Source organism: Helianthus annuus, chromosome 16, assembly GCF_002127325.2.
Source record: "Helianthus annuus cultivar XRQ/B chromosome 16, HanXRQr2.0-SUNRISE, whole genome shotgun sequence".
NCBI classification, from domain to species: Eukaryota; Viridiplantae; Streptophyta; class Magnoliopsida; order Asterales; family Asteraceae; genus Helianthus; species Helianthus annuus.
The window spans coordinates 15,535,076-15,559,673 of NC_035448.2; the positions used below are offsets into that span (position 1 = coordinate 15,535,076).

Genomic DNA, 24,598 nt, shown 5'->3' on the forward strand with positions numbered 1-24,598 from the left:
GGCCGTGTAGGGCCTCACCTCAAGTTCATGCGGGCCGCGCGAGTGGGTAATTAGACTTCGCCAAAACCATAAGTTAAGGCGGGCCGCGTACATGTTTGGTTTAGTTGATGCGGGCCGCGAGCGACCCAAATTGTGGCATGACCCGGTGCGGCCACGTGTCCAACTCGTGTCGAGCCTATAGGGTGACCCAGCCAAGCTACGCCATTGACCTAAGTCAATGCGGGCCGCGTAAGGCCTGGCCAAACTTCACGCGGGCCGCGAGAAACCTCGGATCAGACACTATAAATAGAAGGCAACGGCCTTCAGTCCGTTTCGTTCAATTTTCTTTCTGTCTCTCTACACTTTTAAATAGTGGGCATTATACCCGAGTCCAATACCCCCTAAAATAGCGAGGTTCTGCTACGATGTAAGTATTATAACCCCTGGAGACGTATTAGGTACTCTGCCCGATTGATCTAGGGTTCCGTAACGGCTGTCGTGGTTCTGCCCGACGTAGTCGTTGGAATGCCGTCTCGGGGAGGGTATTACTAATGTTAAAATGGGTTATTATACTAACACACGTGCATTTGTGTAAATTATAGATATTCACCAGGAAATCATAAAGGAAAACCCTAGAATAGCAATGTGAGTAATCTCCTTTTTGTTAACAGTTTTTACAAAACCTTAACTATTTTACAATGCAATTTAGCAGTGATTGAGTCTTTGTAATTCTACAATTACTGCCGGTATGTTGGGGTTTTGTATACAAAATTGGAGTAACGTTACCATTGGACGACGAGTTAGCCAATGTGTAATATGACCCTCAGTCAGACGTGACACTACTGAATGAGTAATTGGGTAGATATAAACATTGTAATCGCCCTCAATACTGTTTAAATTAAATTATCAATACTTGATTAAACTGAGATTCATTCACCAGTATTTTCCACTGACAAAACCTTTTTAAAAACGCGTTTCAGGTAACAAAATGTGAAAGCCAAATAGAAGCCAGCTGGAGAGCACTGAAGGCTTGGAAAAGTGGCTATAAAAGTTACCTAAATAAAAGAAAGCGTTTATTTCAATAAAGTGGGATTTATCCCTGTAATTCAGTTTGTAATAAAAACTTGGGTTTTACCCATTTGTTTAATATTATAAAACGAGGTGGTTTACTCTGATTTAAATATTTCCTAACTACGGTCCTGATGAAAATTCCGCTGCCAAATAAATTAATAACGTGATACCACCGCAACTGGCTCACGGCCGCCCGTTCCCGGGCAATAGGGATCGGGGGTTGTGACAAATGCTCACCAAACTTAACCCTAATCTTCTCTCCTATAAATACAACTTAATCTCAGCATCCCTACCACTTTTGCAACATTCTAATGACTCCCAAATCAACCAAAAACGCAGCTAAAACTTCAAGTTCGGACAGAAGCACTATCCTTCACGAAAATGAGCATAACTTCTTCATTTCTTGTCCGATTTGGTCCATTCTTTTTCCTATGTGCTTGGATCGACCTTAGCTTCGATTCCATGGGTATTTCACAGTAAATAAGTCCCTGGAACTCCGGAAAATAGGCTCCAAAGTCCACTGTTCGTTTCTGTTTTCATTTAATCTTTGTTAAACTTAACCAAACTTGAGTTTTCTCATCTCAAACCTATGTCCTAATGCTCATAATCAAATGAATGGTTAGTTGGGCTTAAAAACAAGGCTGAGACATGTTAAATCAGAGGTTAAAACCTCACAAACTTTCTGTTTTAGTTAGGGTCTTTAACCCACAAGTGGTGTTCAAGCTTCAAGCTTGATAAAGGTGTGATTGTTGGACTAACTTGGGTTGTCCACCATAAAATCCCCATATCCCTTGATAATTTCTCATAGTGTAGTTGTTTCTTATTCTTGTATTGATATTAGTTCATGACCCTCCTTGTATGTTTTTACATCAAGTGTAGTGGTGAACTATAAGAGGTACCTAAATGGAAGCTTGTTCTTCCTACCTCCTACATGAATTCTATGACACAATAGAGGTGCCTAAATGAAGATTTATCTTCTACCTCATGCTTGACTGACGGACTAAATAATACATATAATACTTATACATATATACTATTCGAACTCTTGATGGTGGACTTGTGTTCATTCGTCAAGATATTAGAATAACATCATCTAAGGCATAAGACTTGTTACGATTCTAATGAGTATATTACTCATGAAAACATTAACCCTTGAGGTTTCATAGTGTCAAGGACAAGTACTTGGTGTTAAAAGATGATTCCTTTCGAATACATATATTCTTGTGTTTTAACTTCCTAAATCCCTAAACGAACATATTCAACCTTCTAACCTCATCAACTTCGTCACATTGGATAATCGGAAAGCCTATGCAAATTTGTGAGTATACTCGCAACCCCCTTTTTATTTTTACCACTTTTTGGGGTGTAACATGTTTCACTATTAAACTACATTTAAACTTATTCTTTATGCAATGCACAAAACAATCCTTATACATGAATACTATGTTATGATACTTGATACTTACGTGGACCATACTTATGTGATATGTTTTAGTCATTAGCTTTCACGAGCCTCCCTTCAACATGTATAGCGCTATAGGAGTAACGCACCGCCCCCCTTAAACTTGGGTCATGTTGAATTAATTAAACTTTCTTGCGTAAACAGAGGTTGGCTAGAAATATTGCATGCCACGTTAGGTTGATCTCGTATAAACTAAGTTGCCATGTGGATTCGTTTTAAACTTTTATACTTATACTTATACTTATGCTTAAACTTGTATACTCACCTTTGCTTTTGCATTGAATTGTATTTTAAACATGTTACAGGTTGATGATGATGATGCTATGAAAAGAAGTAGCGTTGATGCCTAGATACACATTTAGACGTTTAGGTTTAATATGTTGTATCAATTTTGCTTGTGTTGTTATGTACTTCTTTTGAACTTGTTGTATTTGAATTTCTTGTAATGTTGACAATTTACTTTATGAAATGAAATCAGATTATTAAAATATTGTCACAAATAGCGTTATGATGTCTCTAGCAATCTTCACACTTCGCCTCATCCCGATGTTTCCGCCATTGGTTGGGGTGTGACAGCACAAGCTAACCAATCTACTTCCGTTACTCCACCGCAAAGGCCTCCGAGCACCCATATGCCCTAGCAGGCCAATGCGTGGAACTTAAATCCTAAAAAAACACCAATGCCAAACATCAGAAGGCAAAGTGCGCATGACACGCGCGATACTTATGGCGAAACGGAAAGCAATTATGTGCAGTACTCCCATCAACAGAGAAAGCCAGGATTCGTTTAGGCCCGCGCAATATAAACGACGAATGGGATAGCTACAATGAAGAAGATGACCCGACGTACAAGAAAGAAAGAACGGTATTCAGCAGATCACCACCAGAACACGAGGCGTACAAACCCCACAAGCGCGCGGGGTACAATCCAAAGGCAGAACATGATTACTCATTGAGCTACCCCCCAGATGGCATGGCTGAAAACTCCAAGTTCATCAGAGAGATCGCAACAGCCGATATCGATAAAACAAAACTGCCACACAATGTAGGCAAATACAATGGCTTAACAGACCCTAACGACCAACTCCAAGTCTTCAATGGCGCAGGGGTAACAGGTGGTTGGAACTTACCAACTTGGTGTCATCTTTTTGCACAAACCTTCGTCAGCGCAGCGCGCGTCTGGTTTGACAGCCTGCCAGCAGGAAGAATTAAGTCATGGATCGATTTTCGAGACAAGTTCCTAGCGCACTTCTCCCAACAGCGAAGGCATACTAGAGATCCAGCTGATTGTTTGAATATATGGAGGAAAGATCACGAAAGCGTAGAAGATTTCATCACCGGATATAACAAAGAATGTCTGGAAATCGGAGACGTAGGTGAGAAGATGATGCGCGCACACTTTATGAGGGCAGTAAAGTGTGACGACCTGATCAAACGATTGAAAGGAAGAGATAGAGGCCCCAAAGATTGGGAAACCTTCATTGAAGCAGCAAAAACAATGGCGCGCATTGACAAACAATTGACCGATGATGACAACCGTCAATATAATTACAGCCATAACGATCGGCGCATCAAGAAAGGCAAAGGTCAATCATGGAAAACATCTGGTTACAGAGAAAGAAGCCCAATAAGAGAAGACGCGCGCAATTCAATCAATCAGATCGCTCATCGCAAAGAGGTTAAAAGAGAGAACAGAGAAAAACAGTGGACACCCCTAACAAAGACCCCTTCCGAGGTCTTGTCAACTGAGAACCACCAGTTCAAACCACCTCTACAGATGCGAAACAAAAGGGGTCAAGACCCAAATCTTTTCTGTGAATTCCACAAAGATACCGGTCACCTAACCGACGACTGCTTTAGCCTAAAGCAGGAGATAGAAAGAGCCCTGAGAGATGGAAGACTCACTCATCTAGTAAAAGGGGGAAAGCGCGATAATCGCCAAGTTCAGAGAAGCGAAGAAGGCCCGGACAACAAAAAGCTTCGGAAGCTAGAAACTCACATGGTCCAAGGAGGTCCATGAAGACCACGAAAGAACTACAACAAGCGCACACAAGACGACTCCTGGCGCAAAAGACAAGTTGTTTTCCCCGTGGTAAGGGGAGGCCTAAGAGAAAAAAGACCTATAGTCATTTCTGGGGTAGTCGGCCATTACCAGACGGACTACATTTTCATCGATCCAGGGAGCACCGCAGATATCATCTACGAGCAATGTTTCAATCAATTCGACCAAGAAGACAAGGCGCGCTTAGAACCAGTAGATTACCCACTAACTAGTTTCTGTAATGAAGCCATTTTTCCTCTCGGTCAGATATCGTTTCCAGTGCTGCTCTCGGATGGAAGGAACTCAAGAACAGAAGAGGTCACATTCATGGTGCTACCCGCACATTGAAGACATGATATCCTCTTGGGAAGAGAATCCCAAGGAGATTTTAGTATGATCTGTTCAGGGCCACATTCAGCTGTTGGTTTCCCAACAGAAACAGGGGTAGCAATAATTTATGCAAGCAAAGAAGTCCTTGCAACTGATAAAATCAGGCCAGCAAAAGCAAGCAAGTCCGCACCACGTGCAGAAGCCGAAAAATGGGTACTAAACGGCAAATACCCAGAACAAACTGTCACTTTGGGCCCAGCAATGTTAGATCTCACGCGCGCGGCACTTAAAAGGTTACTATTTGAGAACATGGACGTGTTCACCTGGACACCGGCTGATATGGTGGGTGTTCCACGACACATAGCAGAACATAGACTGAACGTTTCAGAGAATGCCAAACCTGTAGTACATACAAAGCGTCATCTGGGAGACATAAAGCACGATACCACGCAAGAGCAAGTCACAGAGTTACTAAATGCTGGTATCATCAGAGAAGTCCGCTATCAAACCTGGGTGGCCAGCCCAGTAATGGTCCAGAAAGGAAACGGCAGTTGGAGAATGTGTGTGGATTATAAAGATTTAAACAAAGCATGCCCGCGTGACTGTTATGCTTTACCAGACATCGACGAGAAGATCGATTTGCTGGAAACATTCAGGTGGAAATGTTTCCTTGACTGCTATAAAGGATACCATCAGGTGCAGATGGCCATCCAAGATGAAGACAAAACTGCATTTCGCACACCAACAGGGTTGTACTGCTATACAAAAATGCCCTTTGGTTTAAAAAATGAAGGTGCAACTTACCAGAGACTGATGAATGAAACATTCAGCGATTCCATTGGCAAGTACATTGAAGTGTACATGGATGACCTGGTCATCATGAGCAAAGAAGAAAGTATGATGCTGGTAAATATTCAAAAAACATTCGACACGTTGCGTGGAGTGAACATCAAGCTAAATCCAGCGAAGTGCTCCTTTGGTATGGAGGAAGGAAAGTTCTTGGGTTTCATTGTTACAAAAGATGGGTTTAAAGTCAATCCTGACAAAGTGCAAGCGATCGAGCTGATTCCTTCACCGTCGACAATAAAGGAAATGCAGAAGTTGGCCGGACGGTTAGCAGCACTCAACCGCTTCCTCGCCAATCACGCAGCGAAGTCGTTTCCATTCATCAAAACACTCCGCAACTGTGTAAAGAAAAATAAGTTCCATTGGACTCCAGAAGCCGAGTATGCATTCCGAGAAATGAAGTATTGTCTCATAAGATTGCCAACGTTGACAGCACCAACGAAAGGAGAACCCCTAGTGATGTACTTATCAGCATCAGAGAAAGCAATAGGAGCAGTTTTGCTTATAGACCGACAAGGCGTCCAAACACCAGTCTATTATGTGTCTCGCACTTTGAATGACCCAGAAACACGGTATGCCATATATGGAGAAGCTGGTCCTTGCCTTGATCCACGCATCATTACGATTGCGTAGGTATTTCGCCAACCACGTTATTCATGTCTTAACAAATTACAACATTGGCAACATCCTCGCAAGACCGGAGATATCAGGAAGGTTGGCAAAATGGGCCATAGAACTAGGAGGTCACAATGTGGTTTTCAGGCCAAGACCAGCAATCAAGGGTCAAGTATTGGCCGACTTCCTAACAAAGGTACCAGATGAAAAAGATAGAGAGTGCAAGGCAATGGAAAGAGTTGAAAGGCCACATTCGGAAGAACCATGGCTACTATATACAGATGGCGCGTCTAACAAAGATGGCGCAGGCGTAGGACTAAGGCTGGTAAGTCCAGAGAAACACGAATTCACGTACCCCATCCGATTAAACTTCAAGAGCACGAATAATGAAGCCGAATATGAAGCCTTTCTTGCTGGTTTGAGGTTAGCAATCAAGATGGGAGTTAAACACATCGAGGCGCATGTGGACTCCATGTTAGTAGCAGGGCAGATCAATGGCCAGTACGACGCCAAAAGGGATGTGATGGCGCTATACTTAGACCAAGCAAAAACATTGCTACAGAACTTCAATTCCTACAAGGTGCACCATATCAACCGACGCGAGAACAAACCAGCGGATGCACTAAGCAAACTCGCATACACCAGTTTCCAGCACCTAGCCAAGGATGTGCGCATTGAAGTTCTAAGTAATCCATCAGTACCGCTAAGGCAAGTGAGTGTCATTCAACTGGGAACGACATCTTGGATGACTCCGATAATTATGTATCTCCAGTCTGGAATATTACCGGAAAACAAAGCCGAAGCAAGGAAAGTACAGTACAAGTCCGAGCATTACCAGATGGTTGATGGAATTCTGTACCAAAAATCTTACCTCGGGCCGTTATTGAGATGCGTCGACCCAGAAGATGCAAACTACCTGATCCGGGAAGTACATGAGGGAATTTGTGGCATTCATGCCGGCCCAAGAATGGTAGTAGCGAAAGTGATGAACGCCGGGTATTACTGGCCTGGAATGCACCTAGACGCGGTAAAGGTCTCGAGGAAATGCAGCGGTTGTCAGAGACATGCTCCGAAGACGATGCGCCCCAAAAATGAACTAGTCCTAGTAACAACGGCGTGGCCGTTTCAGCAATGGGGGATAGATATGGTTGGTCCTTTTCCAGAAGCCCCGGGAGGAGTGAAGTTCATGATAGTCGCGGTAGACTATTTCACAAAATAGGTGGAGGTAAAGGCGCTAGCATCAACCACATCTGCCGTAGTGCAAAGGTTCATCTGGGAACAAATAATTTGTCGGTTCGGGCTGCCCCTAAGAATCATCACCGATAACGGGACAAATTTTGCTGCCGATGATCTCCAAAATTGGTTCAAGGAGCTGCACATAGAGCATACCTTTTCCTCGGTTGCGCACCCGCAGGGAAACGGTCAGGTTGAAGCAGTGAACAAGAGTATTGTGGACGGTATCAAGGCACGGCTGGGGACACAACGAAGAGGTTGGGTAGACGAGTTACCCAGCATATTATGGGCCCATAGGACGATGCCAAAGACAAGCAATGGAGAAACACCGTTCAGTCTAGTCTATGGGTCCGAAGCTGTGATACCAGCAGAGATTGGCCTGCCATCTCCAAGAATGCTCTCCATGAACATGATCAACAACGAAGAAGAAAGAAGGCTGGATCTAGACCTTCTAGAAGAGAGAAGGGAAATGGCGGCAATCAATGAGGTGAAATACAAGACCAAATTGGAAAAGTACTACAACAGTAAGGTCCGAATTTGCACGTTCAACCCCGGTGACTACGTCCTAAGGGACAATGAGACGTCTAACGCCGAGAAACCGGGAAAATTAGCCCCCAAGTGGGAGGGACCTTATGTCGTAGATGAAGTTCTTGGAAAGGGAGCGTACAAGCTACGCACACTTGAGAACAAAGAAGTCCCAAGAACTTGGAATGCTCAGCAATTAAGAAAATGCTATATGTAGACGGTCGAAGTTTTTATCGGTACTTGTAATGGCCGCGCGCCGACACATTTTTTACTATAATACAAGAAGTGTTGGCTATCTTACCTCATGCGAATTTTTTTTACAACTGCATATATTACTTCGAGCATACACGAAAACATCAATGGCAAAAAAAATATAGGAAACGTTGTAGACCTCCAAGGCTCGTCACAACTAAGTGCACAGCCGGGTCAAAAACACAACTAACGCCTATCACGCCAAACAATACTTCATGCCCACATAAACACGAAAGCATCGAAAGCATGGTACAATGAACATTGTAAGGCCCCCAAAGCTGAACACAGTCGGGTCAACACAATAACCTATAAGTCGATCACTTCGTATACACGAATCAACCTATGCGCTTAAACAACAGAATAAACATTGTAGAGTTATCCAAAGCATAACACAATACCGTGTAACGCTAAGATAACTAACACAGCAGAATTCGTGATACCTAATCAAAGTAATTACACATGCACATATTGTAACGATAGCAAAATTCACAGCAAATAAGAAGCAAAACCAAACGCTAACATGAAATATGTCAAATTTAACAAAATGATAACAGATATGTCAACCACGAGCAAATTGTTCACAAGGGATTAAGTTGAATTGTTTACGAAATTGTCAGACGGTTACAAGGCTATCAAGCCCATATACGGCGCGCAGGCCATAAACCTTCACTCCTGGTGGCTAGTGCCGGCACCCCCGGTTTCACGATCTACATCGCCAAGAGCTATCTTCAACAAGGCAATATCGTTAGGTTTCCGAGACAATTTCCCAGCAGCTTTGACAACACCAAATTCAAGAGATTCAAATTCTTGTCGCTTCTCAGCATAGCGGGCAGTACAGTCAGTTTTGTATAATTCAAAGTTTTTCAACGGTTCCTTCGCTTCAGTAGCTGCCCTACCCTCAGCATAATCCTCCTTATGACCATGAGCATACGCAGCTTCACCAAGATCGTACATATACTTGGCTAACTCTTCAGATCCTGCGATACGCTCAGCAATCTGCGAAAATAATACACATATGAGGGAAATGGCGACGAATAACAAAAAACAAACAAACATAATGAATATTACCAGAGGCATCGCGTGAGCAAGTAGCCACTTGCAATTGGCAGTAACTTCTTCAACCAGGATCTCAGAGGCTTTGCTCTCAGCAATTTTTTCCTCAGCAAATTTCTCCAACTTGGTTATGCGCTCGACATACTCCTGCTCTCTTTTTTGGTGTGCAGCATGCTCATGCTCAGCTTCGTCACTGATTTTAGTTTTTTCCCCAGATAACCTAACAATGGCTTCACGTTGCGCTTGCAACTCCTTGTTTGTCCGTTCACAAGCGATCTCCCATTCTTTTTGTTTGTTAGTGTTAAACTGTTTTTCCTGCGCGAGCTTTTGCTCCGCATCAGCAACCCTCCAGGATAAGCCTTTCTTCTCGGCATTAAACTTTTCCCTCTCTTCAGCAAATGCCCTCTTCACGTTTTCAAACTCCAAAGTATCCTCCCCCATCAGCTGCCATTCCTAGGTGATCTCTTGGGCAGTGGCGAAAAAATTGACACCGACATGGATATGATCATCCAAGAGATCCAACCGGTTACGCCTCTTTTGAAACATTCTCTCAGCAGGGGGAGGGATAAGGAAAAGAACTCATGGCAGTTGTCATGATCACTGATGTGTGTAAAATGCAACATATAAATCACATCAATTAAGGCATAAAACTAACCCTTTTTAAGTACTAATGTTGGAAAAAGAGTGTTTTTGTCTTCCTTTTGTATTTTCAGGATGAAATGAGCTCAAAATCACAAAAGAAGCAAAAAGACAACTAATTCTACCATAAAATACAAGAAAAGGAACAAAAGTGGACTGCCCGGACCCTCAACGGCACCTCCCAAGGCAAAGGAGAAGAAACAGAGTCTGAACACGCCCCGTGTCCAGCGAACACGGTGGCGTGCCCAGGAAGCAGCAGAAAAGACAAACCAGTAGAAGCTTCCATTGCCCACCACGGGGTCGTGTCCAGCGGGCACGGGGGCGTGGTGAAAGTACAGCAGGCGCATTAATTGTAATTCGCAATTACAATTAATGAGGAGAGAGAGTGTCAGGCGGGCACGGGGCCGTGTCCAGCGGACACGGGGCCGTGTCCAGCCTTCTGTTTAGCCTATAAATAGAGGAGCTTGGCTTCATTCTCCCTCATCCCTTGGCACACCACCTCTCTCACACCTCATCCACCACCCACCACCACCATAACACCATCATCCACCACCATCATCCATTGTCCATCGTAGAGTGTGTGAGTCGTCTCGGGATCCAAGATTGATCGTAAGAGTTCTTGACAATCAAGGCCATGTTTGCCTAAGTCTCTTACATCACTTGGTGAAGACAAGTGTTTAGTATAATACTTTTTATTTTTAATCTTTTGCACTTTTTATTTGGTTTTGTATTAATGACTTTAATAACTAGTTACTTATGTTGAAGGTGATCTTTCCTTATCGTTTGTCCGAGGTGTCTTGGCATTATTTTACTGTCTATATAAAATAAAAGATTTTCACCATTCATATCTCCACGGTCTATATGGAGGTATGTTGGCTACCTGGTCGGGGGTTAAGGGAACGGTTTGGTAAGGGTCTTGCCCTTGTTCAGCGTTTAGAGGTCCTGCTTGGGACCTGGGTCAAATTTAGTAGGATCTCCTTCAATGCCCATAGGTATTGGATGGCGGGGATCCAAACTCTTTGACCCCCTCATAAGTTAACTACTATTAATACTATAACCCGGCTATTTAGGACTGTATCCCTACTGACTCAGACTACTTAGCCGAGGGTAACGTCACCGCCAGAAGCGGGGCCTACCACAATTTGCATTAATAACTTAATTCATTATCTTTCAATAATCCGACCCTTTAGGATTGTATCCTTGCTGACTCAAACTACTGGGTTGAGGGTAACGTCGCCTTCAAAAGAGGGGCCTACTACAATAACTAAGATAATCTCTTAAACAAGTGCAAAAGTGCGAAAATAATCAAAGGTTATACTAATACACGTGTCGGATCCAAGTGATTCATCTTGTCTATCTGTTTTTATTTTATTTTATTTTCAGCATTTAGTTAGTTTTTATTTTTCTTAGTTTAAAACATTTTTCTAACCTTTTTTTGATTTGATTAGACGTTGAGGATAAACCGGTATTAAAAGCTCTTGTGTCCTTGGACGACCTCGGTATCTTACCAACACTATACTACGTCCACGATGGGTGCACTTGCCCATATGTGTGTTTAGTGTTAGTGAATATCGTGTTTTATAAATTTAAAACTTGGCTAAAAGTGTAAAAAGGGGCTTAATTATATATTAAAAACATATACACACTGACACGCACCAAGTTTTTGGCGCCGTTGCCGGGGACACAAGGATTTTAAGAAAGCTTAAAATCGACGGCCTAATCTATTTTTTTCAAAACCTTTTTAAAACGCGCGCATTTTTCTGCATTTTAGTTTAGTTTTGCATTTACAGTAGCCTGAACACGGGGTCGTGCTCGCTGAACACGCCCCCGTGCTGCATATTTTTAGTTAGATACCCAGATACAGAGTCTGAACACGGGGCCGTGCTCACTGAACACGCCCCCGTGCTCAACGTGACCAATAAATTTAATTAAAACGCCCAGATACAGACCCTGAACACGGGGCCGTGTTCACCCAACACGGGGCCGTGTCCAGCTTCTGTTTCCGTCTTTATTTTTGTTTTCTAGTCCCGAGACTCAGTTGTAATCTGTTGAGTGATTCTTATGGATCAATACTCAAGAGGTTACAACTACACCTATGATGAGGATGATTATAGGGGTAATTATTGTACTAGTTGTCGTAACGCACGCTCGGTTCAATATAATAACTCATATCAACCATCCAATTCATACAACCATTATGAGGAGCCCAGGTACGAGCCATCAACTTCATACACATCCTATGAAGACCAAAGGTATGAACCTCCTCCCTCATACTCATATTTTGAGGAACCAAGGTATGAGCCTTCATACTCATACTTTGAAGATTCAACATATGAGCCACCACCTTCATACTCTTACTATGAGGAACCATGGCGTGAACAACCCACCTCATATGAGTACTATGAAGAACAAAGTTTCGACCCTTATCCATCATATACTTACAATGAAGAACAATGGTGTGAACCATCTACTTCATATGAGTACTATGAGGAACCAAGGATCGAACAACCGGATTCAAGCTTTGAGGATCCAAATTCTTTCAATCTCACCGAAGTAACTAATAGGATATTGGAACACATTAAAACTATCGAACGTTGCATAAAAGAATCTCGCGCAAGGGAAGAGGAATCCCGCGCAAGAGAAGAGCTAAAAAATGATAATAACGTAGAGATAGTTGAAAGTGTAAAAATGGAAGAACAAGAAAGTGAAAAACTGACACATGAGTTAAACAACGAAAATGGTGAGCCCGATAATGTTAAAATTCAAGAAGAGTCTAATTTTGAAGAAATTAACCTCTTGTCACCTACTTTCAAAAATCATTGTTTAATAACCCCTCATGCCAAGTTTTTAAAAGAGTTAAACACTAGTGCTAAAATCAAAGAAATAGTGAGTGTTAAGTTAACTAATGATCAAACCTCGCTAATAAAAGAAGACCCTTTTGAAATTAACATTACACCGGTTCCATGTTTCTTTCAAAATTCATTTATTAGCAATATCACCATCGATAAGGATCTTTGTGTTAACATAATGCCTAACTACATTTTTGAAAAATTAAGTGTTAGTGATTTTACTCCACTTCAAATACCCATTTTTCTATCCAATCGGAAAGTAATGAAATCAATCGGTGTAGTTGAAGATGTTTTGGTTCAAACAAATCAAATGGTAATCCCAACCGACTTCGTCATCCTAGATGACGCCCCCTTAGTCTTGGGAAAACCTTTTGTACAAACTCACAGAGCTTTGAAAAACCGGAAGTTTAATAATCTACCTCTTCAATTAGGGGCATTCAAAAGGAGCATAGATCTTGAGCGCTCAATGAAATATCCTTTTGGCAACAATGACCCCCTAATTGAAGATGAAGCTGAACCACCCGATACAACCAACGAAGAGGACCACTTTGTCGAGGAAGAGATAGCCATAGAACAAACTTTTAAGGTTCTTGATCTAGATGAGCCACAAAATAAGGTGTCTTCTAAAGACCCACCCATTGAGCTCAAAGAACTTCCTAAAGGTTTGGAATATGCTTTTCTAGGCAAAGAAAGTAGTTTACCCGTAATTATTTCATCTAAATTAAGTAATATAGAAAAAGAGAAATTAGTTAACCTACTTAAAAAACACAAAAACGCGATCGCTTGGAAGCTTGTAGATATTAAAGGAATAAGCCCTTCCATGTGCACGCACAAAATTTTAATGAATGATGACTACAAAACGGTAATTCAACCACAACGAAGAGTGAACCCCAATGTTCAAGAAGTGGTTAAGAATGAAGTCATCAAACTACTCGACGCCGGACTAATCTACCCTATCTCCGATAGCCCGTGGGTAAGTCCCGTTCAAGTAGTACCAAAGAAAGGAGGTATGACGGTAATAACTAACGAGAAAAATGAATTAATACCAACGAGAACCGTCACAGGATGGAGAGTCTGTATAGATTATAGGCGATTAAATGAAGCGACTAGGAAAGACCACTTTCCTTTGCCCTTCATTGATCAAATGTTAGAAAGATTATCCGGTCATAAATTTTATTGTTTCTTAGATGGTTTTTCAGGTTACTTTCAAATACCGATAGCACCAGAAGACCAAGAGAAAACAACTTTCACATGTCCCTACGGAACTTTTGCATATCGACGCATGCCATTCGGTCTATGTAATGCGCCTGCAACATTCCAACGTTGTATGGTCGCCATTTTCCATGATATGATCGAAAAGACAATGGAAGTCTTCATGGATGACTTTTCCATCTTTGGAGACTCATATGACCAATGCCTCGATAATCTTGAACGAATGCTATCCCGATGTGAGGAAACTAACCTCGCCCTTAACTGGGAAAAATGCCATTTCATGGTAACAGAGGGAATAGTACTCGGTCACAAAATCTCAAGCGAAGGAATGGAAGTTGATCGAGCAAAAATAGAGACTATTTCTCGATTACCTCCTCCATCCTCCGTGCGAGCAATCAGAAGTTTCCTAGGACATGCCGGATTTTATAGAAGGTTTATCAAAGACTTTTCAAAAATTTCAAGGCCTCTAACAAAATTACTTGAAAAAGATGCACCCTTCATCTTTGACAAGGAATGCAATCAAGCATTTCTGACCCTCAAGGAAATGCTAGTCAATGCACCTATCATGATAGCACCAGATTGGAAATTTCCTTTCGAAATCATGTGCGATGCAAGTGACTTCGCTGTTGGAGCAGTCTTGGGACAAAGAAAAGAAAAACATTTCCACCCAATTTATTATGCTAGTAAAACTCTTAATGATGCGCAAGAAAATTATACAACTACAGAAAAAGAATTACTAGCGGTGGTATTTGCTTTTGATAAATTTCGTTCTTATCTTGTTCTTTCTAAAACAATAGTCTATACAGACCATGCACCCATCAGGTACCTCTTCAAGAAGCAAGACGCAAAACCCCGTTTGATAAGATGGATTCTACTCCTCCAAGAATTCGACATTGAAATCAAGGACAAAAGAGGAGCAGAAAACACTGCTGCAGATCATCTCTCACGCTTAGAAGACCCAGCTTTGGAGACAACCAGAGACGAGCAAATCAACGAGAAATTTCCCACGGAATCCTTGGAAATGATAGAGAGTAGACAAGAACCATGGTATGCCGACTACGCTAATTTCTTAGCTAGCGGTGTAGTCACCAAAGGATGGCCACATCATCAAAGAAAGAAATTCTTTGCTGATGTAAAGCATTACTTTTGGGAAGACCCCTATCTTTTCAAAATGTGTGCCGACCAGCTCATCCGAAGGTGTGTCTATGGTAATGAAGCACGAAGAATTCTCCATCATTGTCATGAAGGTCCATACGGAGGACATCATGGTGCCGCAAGTACCGCACGAAAGGTATTTAATTCAGGATTTTACTGGCCGACCATTTACAAGGATGCACAAAACCTTGTAAAGACATGTGATGCCTGCCAAAGATCAGGTAATATTTCTTCCAAAAACGAAATGCCTCAAAATGGCATTCTCGTCTGTGAAATCTTTGATGTGTGGGGACTCGATTTCATGGGACCTTTCCCACCTTCGAAGGGAAACAAATATATACTTGTGGCAGTCGATTACTTGTCTAAATGGGCAGAGGCCGAGGCTCTTCCAACAAATGATGGAAGAGTGGTGGTAAAATTTCTGAAAAAGTTGTTCTCTCGTTTCGGGACACCAAAGGCTTTGATAAGTGATAGAGGTACCCATTTTTGCAATCATCAACTCGAAAAAATATTAACAAGGTATGGGGTCTATCACCGGGTCTCAACAGCATATCATCCTCAAACAAATGGGCAAGCCGAAGTGACTAATCGAGGTTTAAAGCGAATACTTGAAAAAACCGTAGGAATAAATAAAAAAGAATGGGCCGATAAATTAGACGACGCTTTATGGGCTTTTGGAACTGCTTATAAAACCACTATAGGCACAACCCCATATAAACTCGTCTATGGAAAAAGTTGTCACTTGCCAGTAGAAATAGCTCACAAAGCCTACTGGGCAATAAAAAACGTAAACTTAGATTTGGAAAATGCCGGTAAAAATCGATTTTGTCAAATAAACGAATTAGACGAGCTTAGGAATTGTGCGTATTCTAACTCCGAAATTTATAAAGAAAGAATGAAAAATTTGCATGATAAATATATTAAATCTAATGAATTTCGGGTGGGAGACCAAGTTCTATTGTTTAATTCACGACTTCGATTATTTCCTGGTAAGTTAAAATCTAGGTGGTCAGGACCTTTTTCCGTCACCCATGTTTTTCCACACGGTGCAGTAGAAATTAAAACTCGAAATGGGACACCATTTAAAGTCAATGGCCAACGGCTGAAACTCTACCGAGGATCCATTGAGGATGAGGAAGAGGAGATCTCACTTCAGACGGTTAACGAATAAACTCATACCCGACATGTTACAGGTAAGTGTACGTTTAAAAACCGGTAAATCGTCTAACCATTTTTCGGAAATAAGGGGCATGCACACGAGCACATAAAAAAAAAAATTCAAAAACTTTGCCCGGCACGGGGCCGTGTCCGCTGGACACGGGGCCGTGTCAAGGCGACTGTCGGGATAAAACCCTCTTTTCCTATCAGTTACACCATTCCACACGCCCCGTTTCGCCGAAAACTCTCTGGTTAAAGGCGATTTTCTGCAGATTTTCAACGTCACCACCGAATCTAACAACGTCAAGGTATGATTCTATCTTCATTAGTAGTTAGATTAGTTACTTGCATGTAGTTAAAACATCAAAAATTTGGGGAAAAATCTAGGGTTCTTCATGTTCATCCGGATCGAACTCAAAATTTTTGATGAAATTTGTTAGTAGTAGTTTAGATTAGAGTAGTAGAAAGTAAATAAGCATGTATTGTTGATAGATTTGTCCGATTTCCAAATGAAACCCCAAACCCTTGTTCTTGAACCGAAAAACACGAAATTGAAAGGGTAAACGGTTTGTTTTGAGAAAAATGACACTTAGGGTTTCATTTTCGGGGGAAACCGCTACTATTGGGCTAAAAATTTTCAGGTTTTCGAAACCGGGACGAAAAATGGAATTTTTGGGTTACAGACGCCTGGACACGGGGCCGTGTCCGCTGAACACGGGGCCGTGTCCAGCCCACTGTTTGCAGTTTCACTCTGATTTTCCTTGTTTCGTACTAACTTTTTATGTATTCTTTTCAGATGTCGAAATTCACAAGGTTTAGCGCAAATGAACTGGATGCTAGGGCACGGTACGAGGTTCTACAAACAAGACCGGAAGAGTACCCAAGGCGGGCGTGTACTGATTTGCTAACCATGGTGAACCAACTTGACCGCTTCAACAACATTGTGAGGGGTCCACTGCATGTCGCATTGACCACCCGACTACGGTCGGTACATCAATGCACAATGGAGTTCTACAGCACCTTCATTTTCAACTCGAGGTGCGAACCGTTTGATCATGACGCGGTCGAATTTCGATGTGGAGGAACCACGTTTAGAACCTCCATGGCACAGTTTGGAGCCATCATTGGGCTATATAGTGAAGAGGAAGCGGGGAATGAAGAGAATACAGGGGGTTTACGAGACTTGGATGCAACCGAACGCCAAGCCGCATGGGCTCAAATAGGTGAAGGAATCTACAACCCGAGCAGCACCAAAAGTACCAAACTGAGGGACCCACTATACCGATACATCCACAGGCTCCTATCGTACTCGTTGAACCAATGCCACAACAGTAGTGGCGTTGTTGGGTTGAAAGATTTGGTTGTCCTTCACTGCATCCACAATCAGAAGCCTCTAGATGTTCCGTACCTCCTACTGCGAAACATGCACCTAAACCGCCTTGCTCATGCTCCTACACCGATCTTCTTCGGAGGATGGGTGTACCGTCTTTTCAAGCACTTCACGAATATCCCAAGGTCCTTCGAAAGGAGTCCATGGTCGGGACGGGTCGATTATCACATTTGCCGATCCATGAACTTGCTTTATGAAGCGGAGGACGGGACGGTGAGCTTTCAGAGAACGCAAGGCTATGCATGGAACCCGCAAGAGGCTCTAGTTCTTCATGCACCACATCCCCATTTTCAGTATCCACCCCAAGGCGATGCGGGCCAATCCTCCTCTCAAGGAGGTGGTTTTCCTAACTTTCAAAGTTTACATGATCTTTTGCAGGAAAACCTCATGTGCTCAAGGAACACCTACAACCTCGCCAACAACACACACCACCGGGTTGGAGCTATCGAACGCAACATTAACGATATACAAGATGATATCGGTAGCATCCGGGAGTACATGGCGAGGCAAGGGGGTGGAGGTGATGGTAGTGATGAAGACATGGAGTAGGAGGCTTGGAGGAACAAGGGGCTGGTTGGTGATGAGCCCACAGGTTTAAGTGCCCTTCTATCTATCAAAAAATTCATGGCCTGCGTGCCATTTGTCGAACAATTTACTTTCTTTAACTACTTTTTATCTTTGTTTTATTTTTACTTTGTGTTTGGATGATGCTTGACGATGGTAATTTAGGATGGTTTGTGCTTGTTTGGTTGGTATTTAGTGTTTAAACAGGTGCAATACGAGGGTTAGAGTGCTAAACATTAGCACTTGCAGCCCCAGGATGGAGAAACCGGGAGACAAAACCTATTTTTCAGGCTAACAGACTGTCCACACGGGGACGTGTCCAGCCGACACGCCCCCGTGTCCATCTCCCAGTTCTGCTGTTTGGCTACTGACCTGCAAATTTTTGCCAGACACGAGGTCGTGTCCAGCCGACACGCTCCCGTGCTCAACTTCTGTAAGTTATCGTTACTGGCAGTTCACCACGGGGTCGTGTCCAATGGGCACGGGGCCGTGTCCAGACTGCCAGTAACATAAATCTTTGCTTTCTAACACACTTTTATACATTCTAATCAACCAAAAACATTATTTTTGGACACATTGAGGACAATGTGTAATTTAAGTGTGGGGGGGGATGCTAAAACCTTGAAATTTTGCAAAATCCTAAACACAAGCCTTACACAAAACTCTATTGGAACCGCTAAACACCCCAAATTTTTTCAAAAACTTTTTCATTTATTTACTTGTCTTAGTTTAAGTTGGGAATAACAAGTTCTAAAAAGGTTATATTTTTACAAGTTTACAACCGATAGCGTCGTGATAAAAAAAAGAACCAACATAAGAAAATTATGAAACGGCATAACAAGTCTAGTTTAAAATTTGATTATATATGCTTGGTCACATTAAAAACCCATTCCCACAAAAGTGAGTTTTGAGCCTTTATTGAGCATAAAAATACACATATTTAGATTAAATGCTCATTTTTTTCGTTTCTTGTGTGAATAGCCGCTCGGTCCTTACAAATCTAGAACTTGCCACGACGATACATTCCCGGTCCTTACCAACTTAAACCCAAGTAAGTAAATGACGGAGGCATTAGGACTAACCATTTTTTCTTTCAAAACCATTATTTTTCATTTTTTTTACCTACCCAAAATCCCCCTAGATAGCCCCTTTGAGCCTAAACCTTTCTTTTCATTACCCCAAAACCCTTTTTACCCACCAAAAACCTTTTTATTTATTTTTTTTAGTAACAAGTTCGCTTTTTCGTAAACTCACCTTTTTATGTGACGATTGAAAAAAAAAATGATGAAGTCAAAAACAAACAAAAGCTATAAAAGCTTGTTTGGAGAAATACTTCAAAATAAAAAGTCACTAAAAACAAGGTACTTCACGAAAACCGACGCTTGTTACGATTTTCGCCCTTTTTACTAACCACTAACCAACCACCCACCTTTAAACCCAAGCCTTCACCCAAAAAGTCCTCTTGATATTTACAAAGGTAAAAAGTTAAAAAGGAGGAGGATTGATTGCTTGGCAAGCCTATGGAAGACATAAGTTCCGTGCCGCTCTCGAGTGATTCACTAAAATATACACATTCGGCCGAGTGTTGAGTGATCTCCCGTGAGGTATGTGAACTTGTATATAAATGGAATTTTAATAAGGCATGCTATGCCCAAATAAGTAATTCATCTTATGAAACGTTCAAAATAAATCATAACGAATAGGATTGTAAATAAATAAAAATAAAACCTATAAAAACCTTGGATTCCCGACACTCTAGGACAAGCTAAAAAACTTCTCTTCTACCTATTCCATTTGGGAGTGTAAGCCACATTTAAAGAGTTTTGCTTGAGGACAAGCAAAAGTTCAAGTGTGGGGGTATTTGACGTGTGTAAAATGCAACATATAAATCACATCAATTAAGGCATAAAACTAACCCTTTTTAAGTACTAATGTTGGAAAAAGAGTGTTTTTGTCTTCCTTTTGTATTTTTCAGGATGAAATGAGCTCAAAATCACAAAAGAAGCAAAAAGACAACTAATTCTACCATAAAATACAAGAAAAGGAACAAAAGTGGACTGCCCGGACCCTCAACGGCACCTCCCAAGGCAAAGGAGAAGAAACAGAGTCTGAACACGCCCCGTGTCCAGCGAACACGGGGGCGTGCCCAGGAAGCAGCAGAAAAGACAAACCAGTAGAAGCTTCCATTGCCCACCACGGGGTCGTGTCCAGCGGGCACGGGGGCGTGGTGAAAGTACAGCAGGCGCATTAATTGTAATTCGCAATTACAATTAATGAGGAGAGAGAGTGTCAGGCGGGCACGGGGCCGTGTCCAGCGGACACGGGGCCGTGTCCAGCCTTCTGTTTAGCCTATAAATAGAGGAGCTTGGCTTCATTCTCCCTCATCCCTTGGCACACCACCTCTCTCACACCTCATCCACCACCCACCACCACCATAACACCATCATCCACCACCATCATCCATTGTCCATCATAGAGTGTGTGAGTCGTCTCGGGATCCAAGATTGATCGTAAGAGTTCTTGACAATCAAGGCCATGTTTGCCTAAGTCTCTTACATCACTTGGTGAAGACAAGTGTTTAGTATAATACTTTTTATTTTTAATCTTTTGCACTTTTTATTTGGTTTTGTATTAATGACTTTAATAACTAGTTACTTATGTTGAAGGTGATCTTTCCTTATCGTTTGTCCGTGGTGTCTTGTCATTATTTTACTGTCTATATAAAATAAAAGATTTTCACCATTCATATCTCCACGGTCTATATGGAGGTATGTTGGCTACCTGGTCGGGGGTTAAGGGAACGGTTTGGTAAGGGTCTTGCCCTTGTTCAGCGTTTAGAGGTCCTGCTTGGGACCTGGGTCAAATTTAGTAGGATCTCCTTCAATGCCCATAGGTATTGGATGGCGGGGATCCAAACTCTTTGACCCCCTCATAAGTTAACTACTATTAATACTATAACCCGGCTATTTAGGACTGTATCCCTGCTGACTCAGACTACTTAGCCGAGGGTAACGTCACCGCCAGAAGCGGGGCCTACCACAATTTGCATTTATAACTTAATTCATTATCTTTCAATAATCCGACCCTTTAGGATTGTATCCTTGCTGACTCAAACTACTGGGTTGAGGGTAACGTCGCCTTCAAAAGAGGGGCCTACTACAATAACTAAGATAATCTCTTAAACAAGTGCAAAAGTGCGAAAATAATCAAAGGTTATACTAATACACGTGTCGGATCCAAGTGATTCATCTTGTCTATCTGTTTTTATTTTATTTTTATTTTCAGCATTTAGTTAGTTTTTATTTTTCTTAGTTTAAAACATTTTTCTAACCTTTTTTTGATTTGATTAGACGTTGAGGATAAACCGGTATTAAAAGCTCTTGTGTCCTTGGACGACCTCGGTATCTTACCAACACTATACTACGTCCACGATGGGTGCACTTGCCCATATGTGTGTTTAGTGTTAGTGAATATCGTGTTTTATAAATTTAAAACTTGGCTAAAAGTGTAAAAAGGGGCTTAATTATATATTAAAAACATATACACACTGACACGCACCAATCACTCATCCAGGAGCCCTGAGTCAACTTCCACCGAGGAGCATGCGGCAGATCGGCACATGCTGGGTTATGAGTATCCCAAGACCCAGCCCGAACATCCTCATACTCAGGACTCCGGGGTACCCCTGAAGTAGCACCACCACCAGAACCCGGTGGACGCCTGGTATAGATGGTATGGCGAGGTACCCGATTTTGCACCTGTTTCAAGACAAGCATGATAGTTAAAAGGAACAATGAAAGATAAAGAACAAGAAACACAAATGAAAAATCTCTACCTTGAGAACCAGAAGCAACATATATTTTCTCCAAGAGATTACCACGCTTTGCGCTAAAGACACCCAAGTCAATCTCAGACTCTGAGGGTGCAAGAGGAGTCTCCTTTTGAAGCTTAGACCTTTTAGCGGCAAGAGCAGCAGCAGCTTGTTCATCTAGCTATTTCTTCTTATCGTCAAGAACTTGTTTTTTCTTCATGATCTCAGTCAAAGTCTCATCGTCATCAGGGTCACGGTCGGTACGCTTATCCCCTGCGTCTAAACCAGATAGCGTATCAGAAACCACAACATAATCCAGGACATGGTTGTAAAAGTCCCGCCTAGGCTCCGAGTACTCCCCGAGTACTCGCTACAAGGTAGGCTGCCGAGGCACGAGTACTGGTCTCCCAGGCTAATTACTCCCCGAGTAATCTCCGCCTAAGCCGAGTACTTCCCGAGTACTCCCGAATCCGACTAGGGAGCGCCTAGCGACTTTTGCAACCATGATCCAGGAAAGGAAGGGTAGAGGGTCGCTTACGAGGAGCTTCAGTAACACTTTCCTCAACCTTCTTCCCCTTATTCTCAGACTTATCCAATTTTTTCTTCTTCCTAGTTTCTAACTGCTCAGCAGTTTCAACTGGAGGATCAGCATCATCACCAACAGGCTCATTCACTGGTTCATTCATAGCCCCTTGCGTCAGACCTGCACGCGGGGAACGAGGGATTAGGCCTTCACGTGATCTGTCAGAACCCTCACTCGAAAGGATAATAACCTCCTCTCGAGTAGGGTCAGTAGTATCATCAAAATCACTCCCATCATATTCACCTAGAATGGTGTTAGCATACGAAGCAAAGCTTTCACTGGTCGGGTGCAAGAAACGGTCTCGGATCTGATCCAACCACACGGGCTTCCCTTCAGCAATTATCGCTTCAATCATGGCACCAGCAGCCTTTGGGTCAAGAACATTCAACAAACTATACCCAACTGTAAAAAACAAGAACATGAGGGAGAGCATAAAGAAATCAAAGAGGAACACAGACATAGACGAACAACATTAATACCTCTTCCTTGATAACCATAAACAGGAACACCCCTAGGGTTCTTCGAAACCCACAACATGCTCATACGAGCCCCCACCAGTGCCCTCTCTTCAAGTTGGGAAATGGGTGTAGCTTTCCGAGTTAACGTCTTGTACCACTCTTGCTTAACAAAATCTATATAGACATTTACGTTGGGAACCCCTTCACTCTCTGCTCGGTAATGCATATCCACCGGAATAACCCCATGACGAATATAGAAGAACTTCTGTTTCCAATCGTGCAGGCTCTTCGGTGGGTTGGAACTACAAGGGGTAACACCACTGGTCCGGGAGTTAAAGGAGTAAAAGCCATTAGTATAACTGACAAAATAAAAAACATTGAACATCTCGAAGGTTGGCTCAAGACGGTTGGCCTTGCATATAAACTCGAAATGTGTAAGCCGAGGTAACCCTAAAGCATTGATCTGAGAAATATGCAACCCGTAGTTTGTCAAAACCTCCGCAGTAAAATTCGTCATAAGGAGACGGAAGTTACCCTCTCGGAAGAAGGCCGCATACAACGCCATATAGCCAGGGGGAGCATCCAAAGCAGTGGAATTTGGGGTCGGAAACTGAGCACCCCACTCAGGAAGAAAACCCATATCTCTAACCAAATTTTGGAATTCTTCTTCTTTCCAACCTATCGCTGCCCGGTCAAGACCTGGAGGATTCCTAGGCTTATACTTTCTCTTCTTAGTCAAAGGATTGGCTCCAGTAGACATAATGTAGGAAGATGAAAGGAGGAGATCGGGATGAAACAGATGGAAAAGGAAGAGAAATAGAGAAAAAGATGAGAGGAAAGTGGAGTTCAAATTTCAAAAGTGAAAGAAAATAAAGAAACCGCCATCTATTTATACCCATCGCATTAAATGTGATGGGTAGTGGGCCGTCAGGAATACAGGTGGACATCCAACAGGGAGAGGACACGTCATAAGGGAGAGAAACCGCCACCTCTTTTTTTCAGAAAAATGGGCGATGCACACCTGACAACGTGGAGAAAAAGCAACGGACACATCTGAAAAGCCGCCTGTTCGTCTCCGACAAGACAGGGACACCAGACAGTCACATCAGTTGTCTTCATTCCAAGAAAGGAAACTTCTTTCAGCAGGAACCGTCACACCATGCGCCATGCACCCAGTTGGCTCAACTTTGTAAGGTTACCATCACGCAATGCGCCATGCGTCCAGTTGGCTCAACTTTGTAAGGTTACCATCACGCCATGCGTCGTGCGTCCAGTTGACTCAACCTTCGAAGGCCACCACCATACGCCAAGCGCCATGCGTCCATTTGGCCCAATCGCGCAAAGCAACAAGCATGCATTTCAAGAAGGCAAA

The 24,598-nt window shown here is 42.5% G+C and overlaps 1 protein-coding gene across 1 annotated transcript; it reads left to right on the forward strand.

Annotated features, from left to right (window-relative positions):
• Positions 1-4,946: 4,946 nt before the first annotated feature.
• Positions 4,947-8,319, forward strand: LOC110918988. The gene is made up of 3 exons (XM_022163269.1): positions 4,947-6,301; positions 6,363-7,491; positions 7,564-8,319. Exons 1-3 carry the CDS (start codon positions 4,947-4,949, stop codon positions 8,317-8,319), a joined length of 3,240 nt encoding a protein of 1,079 aa, XP_022018961.1.
• The last annotated feature ends 16,279 nt before the right edge of the window (positions 8,320-24,598 follow it).

Excerpts from the sequence above, each read along its gene's own strand:
- LOC110918988 (XM_022163269.1), top strand. The coding sequence starts at position 4,947 with ATGATCTGTTCAGGGCCACATTCAGCTGTTGGTTTCCCAACAGAAACA. Across the intron at positions 6,302-6,362 it reads TTGAATGACCCAGAAACACG|GTATTTCGCCAACCACGTTA; the intron begins GTATGCCATATA and ends ACGATTGCGTAG. Across the intron at positions 7,492-7,563 it reads AGCAATGGGGGATAGATATG|GTGGAGGTAAAGGCGCTAGC; the intron begins GTTGGTCCTTTT and ends TTCACAAAATAG.